This window comes from Motacilla alba, chromosome 4 (assembly GCF_015832195.1).
Source record: "Motacilla alba alba isolate MOTALB_02 chromosome 4, Motacilla_alba_V1.0_pri, whole genome shotgun sequence".
NCBI classification, from domain to species: Eukaryota; Metazoa; Chordata; class Aves; order Passeriformes; family Motacillidae; genus Motacilla; species Motacilla alba.
In genome coordinates, this window is record NC_052019.1 from 67,880,510 (window position 1) to 67,890,108 (window position 9,599).

Here is a 9,599-nt window from a genome sequence, read left to right on the forward strand (position 1 = left end):
AAATAAAATTATCCTACTTAAAAGTTATTTCCACTTTGATATTACTTCTATTACTTATGATATTACTTCTATTACTTATATTACTTTAATTTGACAGTTTTATTTTGGGAAGATTACTTTCTGACATACCGCAAATTATTTTCCCCAAACAATATGGTTTATCCTTCTGTATCTGCTGTAATCAAATTTGTCTCAATAGTCTCCTGTTTCTGGTATATAGCTCTGGCAATTAACCATCCTAACTTATTTTAAAATGACAATCCTAAGGTGTCACTGGCAAAGAGAAACAATACAAAACATGCTGTCTCCAAGTGCTGTTGCACAACGCAGTGATGGATTTATTCAGGTTTTTTTTCACCCACTTTGTTACCACAAAGTGGTGCTTCTGCAGAACAACACACGTTCTGCCAGTGATGTTCATCAGAACTGACTCTTTTCCTGCCATGTGAGTTTGCATTTAGGAGACTCTCCAAGCATGCTCCCTCATCTAATTCAAACACTGCCATCGTGCTCTCCAGAGGAAAACCATTTAGGAAGCTTCACCTTTATTTCTGCTCTCTCCCATGCGATTTGTTTGCCTACGGAAAACACCTACTTAACAAGGAGGAAAATCTCATTTATAATTGCATGTACAGAGAATGTTTCAGAAAAGAGCGTACGCTGCAATTTTAAAGCAAATTAAAAGTTCAGCTGCAGGGTCAAGCCTTTTGTTTAAGGAAGCACTGTAAGCAGAGCTGCTGTAGCTTGATAAATATATTAACACTGAAAATCCCAAAAACATAGTTAAAAATGAAACAAAAATAACCCACTGCATGCGGTGCTGTCCTTGTCTTTCCTTCTTGCAGTTTCTCATTCCATCAACCGAGTTCTAAGAAAACACTCCCCCTTACTTTTAGCACAAATAGGGCAACAATCAGCATGATACAGATGATTAGCTTCTAGACCAAGTTGAGAAGGGTGATCTCCTACTACCTGCTTTGGGATGACACTCCTCACAAAAAGCACAGAAGAAATACAGGAAGAAATAATGTTAAGACGTTAGTGCTACTGACCAGCAACTATCACCTCATTTGAACAGCACAAGACAGTGGAAAAGGACCTTCAGGAATGTACAACTCTAAACATAAAAATGAAAATTGTCAAGTCACTTAGTGACAGAATGAGCCTTTAAGACCAAGAGTAACACAAACCCTCCTTGCAAGCAAGTGCCATAAAACAGAGATGAGAGAGGTGAAATGCTGCAAGCAACTCCTGACATCCAAACCTATTTCAAACAGCCAATAACCCAGTCCACTCTTCAAAGTTAATGCTGACATTTACTGTTGCTCACTGCATTTACCTCTTGCTTCTAAGACTCTCAACATGTGCATTAAATATGAACAGCTCCAGGGTGGAGCCCTGAAGTTCCAACTATGAACAACTGTTCACCTTCAGATTAAAAAAATAATTTTGCTGTAACGACCATTAGTTTGTGCACATACTTTACCTGTACATCGTTGGTGTTCATCCTTGTTCCATCCTTGCCAACGAAGATATCATCTATGTCAACCAGAATGTACCTATCCAAGGACAGTGTGAGCTTCTTTCCAGAGAGGAAAGAGATGGCATCTATGAAAATCAGCTTGTGCAGCCAAAAATTCAAGTTATTGCCGAAAAGGACTCGTTGAATCCCATCGTGAAGCCCCAAGTCATGAATTACTGTGGCATACAGAGCGCTTATAGCAGCAGGTGGAGAAAGGTTTTCTGGTGTCTTTACTTGCGCAAATATCACTGGTTGATAAGTTGTGTGATTAATCTGGAAAACGGCCCAGTCATTTCCAAGCAAGGGCTCTTTCTCAAGCTTAGAAGGTTTAGTCACATGGAGCAGTGGGGAATGAGGGTTAATGCAACAGTCCTTAATACCCAGATTGCTGTGGACATGGAAAGGAAAACCCTTCAACTGAAAGCTCTGCAAGCTGTTCTCATTGCCTTTGTGAAATCCGATCACACCTACACCATATTCTACACAGTACTTATCTAGAAGGCCTCTGTTCCAAGAGTCCATATTCACGTACTTAAGAATATTTTCATATACTATGAGAGCGTATTTGCCTTTGTTTTTGTCTATAAGCACTGGGAGGTCACCTTTCCCAGATGCAATCTCAATGTGAAACTGAAACCTGCTAGATTCCAGAATGGTTATTATATCTTGGCCTAACATTGAGTACTGGCTTTCCACAAACACCAGCACTACAAGGTCTGTCCTCAGGGGATCAACAGGCTTCGTGGTCTTCATCTCCATCAGCTTGTATGGCAACAGTTGAGGATCACCACATTCCACTTCTGAAGATGTTTCTGGAAGTTCATTTTCCTGTTTGTAGCCATTATACAAGTAGTAGGCAGAAATAACTATGCTCACCATACAAAAAGTGGCCAGCAAAATTACTGTTCTTTGAAAATGTCTGTGAAGTTTCAGGATAAAACTCATGGTGTTTACTTGCCTTAGAGAGCTCTCAACAGCAGCATGAAAAACAAACACAGATTCTCAACAACTTGTTGCAGTCCTCTGAAATATTTATGTCACCATTGCAGCACACACATCTATCTTCCACAGAGCTTTACCAAAGGTACAGTCTAGAAGGAAAGAAAATCAGAGGTTTAAATGAGGCACCACCTTGTGAAGAATCATCTGTTTAAACTTACAGGGAGCAAAGAAACCACTGCCAGCTAGAGGTTTGGAGACCAACAGCTCAACATTTTGTAATAATATATTTTGTCCTGCTCCCACTACTTGCCACGTGCATTCCAAGGTCTCTAAATCTCACAGGTTCCTCAACTCAGAGGATCAAATAAAGCAGGCAGGGGCACTGAAAAGCAAGACATAAAAGCAAAGAATTTACAGTGTTTTAGAAATTCTTTATCTAAAGATAAAAGTTAACTCCAAGTAGACAACTGCTAATAACCAAAATACTGAAGAAATTTATAACCTTCTACCCCTAAAAAGCTGGGGCAACACAATGAAACAAATTCTATCTTGTATTAGTTTTTCAAAGAACCAAGAACATGCACATCTTAACTGCTGTACAAACATACAGTGATACACTCTACATTATATCTATTACATGAATTTTTTTAAAGCAAAACTTCCTTCTGGCAACATTAGAGGAAAACATAGCATTTTTCTGGATGGTGGTGTTTTGCAAACTGTTGGAAGCATTTCTTGGCATTAAAAAAAGCATAGAATAATCAAGCTCTTAAATTTGAGAAAAAAGAAGTAATAAATCAAAAGTTAGAACATAAGTATATCCTTAGGTGATCTGCCTGTTATGTTTATCTTAAGGCAAGAGTAATTTTTCAAGCCAGCAGTACAACTGCTGTCAAAACGCCCTAGTAAAACATGGTGTGACAAGCATAAAATAATGAGCCTAAGCCATAAACAAAGGTTCAAAGCAGATTTTGAAAAATATTAAGTGTATCAAGATCTAGAACATGCCACTGTAACTTCAGTGTACTTTGCACCCAGGTCCATTTGGAAATGGGATCAGGATAAGGTGTGGCATTGACATGGTCATTTCCCAACTGAGAGCTTAATCCTTCCATTCCTGGTTGGGGTTTTTTTTTTTTTTTTTTATTCTACATTGTAAGCAAATTGGTCTTTCACTCCAGATTTTCAAAAAAACTAAAAAAAGTTATGTATTTAACAGTACCTATGTAAGGTACAGGAATTTTATTAAATCCTGAAGACAGATCTTCCTAGTGCCATGATGAGCATAAAGTAAAAATAAATGAGAAAAATCAGATGAGGGGGAAAAAGAAACTCCAAGTCACTCTATTCATCAAAACTGCAAAGTTCAATATAAAGAGCAAGTGTACAGGAGCTGTCTCATTCATAGTCTCATTCATAGTTAAGATTCATAGCAAGATTCCTTCTGTCTGGATAGATTCTACTCTGGATGGATTTTACTCTCCCCACCTTCTACTCACAGATAACTGCTTATCAACCCCTCCTCTCCGGGAAGACTTAAACCTAGCCTTGAACCTTACCTGCAGCTGCACAAAGTCCTGCTCAAAGCTTTTGGGCAGGAGACCTGCCTTGCACTCAGGCTCACTAATTAGTGTTAGACTAAAAAAATATTACCCCAGCTTCCTGAGTTTTATCTGAAAAAGAACCTGAAGAATGCATAAAGACCAAACAACAAGATGGAAGTACCTTTAGAAGAACTCGACATTCTTAATAACTGAAATATCCAATCTTTGCCACACTAGCTTCAAGAATATCAGTCTGGATGGCATACAGAGATATTTAACATGGTAACAAGTCAGGTGACAAAGAGAAGTTCCATCCTGAATGAGTTAACACCAGAGAGAGGTTTCCAGACAGATGATTTTTCATTACACACACGAAGGGTTCTCTTCATTTTGCATTTCCAATTCAGCTGCCTGAATGTCAAGAAACACATAATTTTAGTGCCTGAAATTAACACTGACTGCATTCTGTAGGAAAGCTGTACACACACCTCTTTCTCTTTGATAACCACGGATCTGTTTGGTCTATATACGGAAAAAATAAGAATTGACACTGACCTAAGCTCACAGCAAGGAAGGGCTGATGAGACAGAGCTGTTTAAACCGGGTATTACACAAAGGTTGCAACCCAAGAAACATTTGCAGCAAGGACACGGCTCCTAATGCCATTCCACAGAGAGGAAAATCTGGAGCCAGTCCAGAAATCCGTGTTTTCTTCAAGAAAAGCCCTGTCATTGTATCCTCGGCTCCTAATTGCAGGTACCCCCGGGGCTACAGAGTGCAGCTGTAAGGAGGAGTGGCTGGAACTGCCATGACAGATGTGAAGTTCCACTGTGAGGAATGAGGAATTCTCCGAGGCAGCAGGACACAGCCAGACTTGGCACACTCCCTGCTGAAGACAGTCAGGAAGTGGGATGGAATGGAGCAAAGCACAAGGTTTAAATGCACGCTCTCTTTTATCAGCTTGGGGCTTAGGTAATTTTCACCTGCTTAAAGACTGGTTTGCACGGCAGGAGCTCCAAAGAACATAGAAAGAAGGAAACAAAAATTTCAAAGAGAACATTTCTATGGTCTCAAAGCCTTGACAAGGTAAAGTTGCTTTCCTAGAGGGACTGCAGCATTTTCCCCTGAGCAAGAGTACTTGCTGGATACTCTAGTGCTGCATTACAGTAGCATGCTAAAACAACTCACAATGCACCCCCTTGTCAGTGAAATCCTTGGGATGCACCACACCACACATTGTGGGAACTATGGAGATTGTACTGGGAACTTTATCACATCTCTAGATGCGGCTTCATGGAAGATGGCCCCTGCTTGCTATCATTTCCTACAGTAAAACCAGACAAAGGGTAATTCTCCATGTACCTACAGTGAGTAAGCTGCGAGAAGCAGCATTTCAGAAGAAGACAGTACTTGAGGAGTCTTACTTTCAGGACCAAAGAATGCACTACTTTACCAAAGAAAGGAGAAGTCATGATAGCTTCAACATCAATAAAAAATATCCAAGTATAAGAACAAGACTTAATGGAAGAAAACAGAAAGATTCTAGAAATTCTTCACAAGAGTTCAAGCTTGTTAGTATTGTTTTGGTGAAAAAACATGAAAAAGACCCATTGCAGTGTCAGCTCTTTCTGATTTCTACAGAGGAATATGGTCCCTCCTGCACCTCAAAGTACTTGAAAACGGGGGTCAGATATTACACAAATCCAAAGTTCTGTAATGCTGATGTTACAATAAATTTTACCTATAAAATAAATTGTATGGTATTTTTTCATGGTTTGAAGCAATACAATTTGCCTGTTGTTTTTTTTTTAATCTAAAACTTCAATGATTTAGAAGAACTTGCATTTGATCTCCTATTTTACATTTTCATGCCACCGTGTTAAAATTCAGACCAGGACCTTTTACCTTTGCTGTTCAAAGCAGGAGGTATCAAAATGCTCCCTTAAGGTGAAAATTAGCATCTTTGAATATTCAGAATTTGGTTTTTAACTTACAGACTCACTATGGAGAAGATCTTGCTGAGAGAAAGCTGAGTCACAGAAGCAAGTTTTGCATTTTGTTATGAACACCGACAGCAAGGCTCAATGTTCTTTTCATCTACTGCAGAAGTGGTTTCTGCAGCCCAGAACCAGCTCATGTGAAAATCTTGCTGGTACAGGAAACAAATATCACCCTAATAAGCAGAAGATTTGCCATTCTGAACACACTGCTGGGCAGTCACAATTACAGGCATCTGCAGGCAACCAGCATCAAATAGATGCATTTGAATAAAGGATTGGTTTGGGGGAGTTATCATTTGTTCTGCTTGTTCTGTTTCAGGTTTTTAAAATTCACTAACAAAGTAGCACTCATGACAGAACAAATATTGCAAGGAACCCCAAAGACCCGAAGCACACCATAAGGAAGTTCCTACCACGTGCAGCTTTCTTTAGTTTGTTGTTTCATTGCTAAGCATAAATGACCAAATTCATGGCTCCTGTAAATAATTTCCCCCTGATAACCCTAATGGAAACTCTTCCAGGAGACAACACAGACTGGGAAAGCAGCCTAATAAATTCTTCACAGGGGTTCTCAATCCAGTAAAAACAAATGCTCAAGTAAGAAACTGCACAGAATTTAAAAAAAAAAAGTCTATTAAAGTTGAATTATGAGTATCAACATCATTTTTAAAACGACAACAAAATTTTTTCTGCTATCCTAATATCAAGATTAAAGCAATGGGCTCAACTAAAATATCCATAAATAATTGAGAATTTGTTCTCAAAATATCAAAGACAGTAAGAAAACTCTGGTTTAGTCTTACCTCAGGCCTGTGCTAGGGCAACTGTTTACTGTGACCCTTGATTAGAAACAATAAAGTTGGGTCATACTTGAAGGTAAAAAACATACACTTAAGGGTAACAAAAATCCCTTTCAAGAACTACTAAAAAGCGCTAGTTCTGGATTGAGTAGTTATCAATATTATTGAGGTATACTACATTTATCTGGGGATATTTTTAATAACTTTCTTCTAATAATCCCCATTCCTATATTCTCATTCTGTTCTTCACCAGACCGTACACTACCACAGTGCTGGGGATGTAGTACATGAAGGATGAGTTTTAAGTGAAGAGCAGAAAAAAGGAGGCATATTGTTTAGCATATTACTACAGACGTCTAAATCTCCACTGATTAGAATGCTGCTTAATTGCTTTGAACATAAAGGTCTGTTCTGGCCAGTCACTATGAAATACGACTTCACAGGAAGTATTCTGAAGTCATTTTAGTGTTACTAAAATGGAAATCTTTAGATATACGAAGGACATGGTAGGAAGCAGCAAAGTACAACCAAACACAACCAAACCTGGGGTGTACAGCAGGGCTCAGATTTTTAAATCGGTTATGAAAATACCAAAGTAACCCCTGAGTACTCCTACTTACAACATTATTTTACTGACTAAAATATTCAAGCATTAACTGCTCAAATGAGTAAATCCAGGCTGAGAATGAGACCTTACAACTGCATATTAAAAAGATATTTTCAACTTGTAAAAAGGTGATATGAGACATAACTGTCAAGCGAAGTCTCTGAGACCCTTTGTATCACATAAAAAAACATGGAATGTGTGATTACTGAAAGGCTTACATTCCCTCATAGCTGTTGGAAAATAAGGGAATGGGTCAGACAGCACAGCAATTCTGGTGGATAGAAATTCTTTTTCAAGTCCTTCAGGTAAGCAGTTTGTAGTTTCTACTGTACCTGTGATATCCTAAGCTCCATGCTGCATTGCTTAGTGAAGTACTAGAGACCCTTACAGGATAGGGATTCAAGCATTAGAGTTTGTCAAGAAAAAATATTTATAAAGATTAATTACAAAATGTTTAAAAATAGTTTAAAAGAAGGTTTTGAAGACTTCAACAGAACACAGAAGTTTAGTTTAGTCTTCAAATTACTCTTTACCTTCATACAATACTTTCTACACAAACATCTTTAAGCTCTTGACATTACACAATTTTTCTGAGATAAACCGTGCTATTTTTCAGCAATTGCAGAAACATCACTATCTAAAGAGTAAATGGTCAAAGGTCTCAGAGATAAATGCCCAGCACACTGTCTGGGCCATGCCCATACCATCACTTCCCCTCTCTTTTCTCCCACAACTGCCAAGTGTAAAGAGTTAATAAGGCAGAGTTCAGCACCATTTCTTCCGAGACACCTGGGGATGCTGACAGTGAGAGAAACCCTCTTTCTTTCACTCACCATTCTATTAGGAAGAGAAAACCCCACCACACCAAAACCTGAAGCAATTATCCAGCATATCAGGCATCGAATTGAATAATATACAAGTTTTCTGCCATTTCCCGAGGGTTGCACATGACAGCTGAATCGAGCAGCAGCACACATCAATTTTTGACAGCATTTGGGGAATCCAAGCAGCTATAACCACCTGAAGTTATGAATAATTGCTGCACTAAGCTGACTAATTTTGCCGCCCAACAGAGCCATAACCAATTCCCGCAAACACTAGAGGGCAACAACGTCTCGCTGAACAACTCCGCGAGGAGAGCGAAAGGGAAAAGCCCAGCCACTGAAGGGGTGGTGCGGGGACCGCGCCACGAAGATGCTCAGCGCGCCGGGAAACAAGAAAAACAAACCCAAACCCCAAGAAACCCCACAGAAAAACGGCGTAAACGCTGCCTCCGCAGCGGGAGCCTCAGTGCCGGGCAGCCGCCCCGTCCCGCCGCGCTCCCGGCACGGGCGGTGCCCGCAGCGGAGCGGGAGCCTGCGGGCGGCTCGGGCACAACTTTGCCGGGGGCGCGGAGCCGGCGAGCGCGGAGCTGCGCGGCTTCGCCGCGCCGGGCCCGCGGGCACCGCCCGCCCCGCTCGTTACCTCCGGGCGCGCTCCGCCGACATGTCCCCGCGAGGTGCCTCAGATCCCGCCGCCGTCTGTGCCCTCCGCAGAGCCTGCTCCGGGAGAGGCGCCGGTCGCGGCGGGCACAGAGCCGCCCGGGGCGCGGAGGTGCGGCGGGGCTGCCGCCGGGGTGCAGCACCGCCCGGCAGCCTCGCCGCGCCCTCCCGGAGGAGGAGCCGCGCTCGCCGGCGAGGGGCGGGCGGGGGCTCCGCCGCGCCGCCTCCCACATCGCCCGCCCTCCTCCGAGGCTCGGCCGGGCCGGGGGTGGCTCCGGCCCCGGGCCCTCAGGCTGCGCCCGCCCTCAGGCTGTTCCCGCCCTCAGCGGCCCACGGGGTCCGCCCCTCACGGCACCTGCGGCTCCCCTCTCCCCCATGGGGGCCGGCAGTTGCGGGATTCTGTCTGTGTTGTGGGATTCTTAGTCCCGGTCTTAAATAAAGTATGATTTTGTAATTATTTTTTTTCTGCTCCTCCAAAACCAATTTAGGATGCCCCTGCTGCGGACGCACTGAGGGGAAGTTTAACTCACACCCTCCTGTCAAATCTCTCGCTGTCGGTGCAGTTTTAGGTATGGCCTATTTCTGAGCCGGTCTAAAGGTAGCACACAAGGGTGGAAATTCCGTGAGGTCAATCACATTTTGTCAAGACAATGTAGGGTTAAAATCTTGAGAGAACGCCAGTTAATGTGTTTGCAGCCTCGCT

General features: G+C 42.0%; 1 protein-coding gene across 2 annotated transcripts in view; it reads right to left on the bottom strand.

The window, feature by feature from the left end:
- Positions 1-9,103, bottom strand: part of LOC119700365 (bifunctional heparan sulfate N-deacetylase/N-sulfotransferase 3) — a 55,986-nt gene extending 46,883 nt beyond the window's left edge. For both annotated transcript variants that reach the window (XM_038135430.1, XM_038135431.1), the window contains exons 1-2: positions 8,880-9,103; positions 1,487-2,613 (exon numbers count right to left, since the gene is read on the bottom strand). In XM_038135430.1, coding sequence (XP_037991358.1) covers positions 1,487-2,467 — 981 coding nt within the window. In that variant the 5' untranslated portion in view covers positions 2,468-2,613; positions 8,880-9,103. The remainder of the gene's footprint in view (positions 1-1,486; positions 2,614-8,879) is intronic.
- Positions 9,104-9,599: the final 496 nt, after the last annotated feature.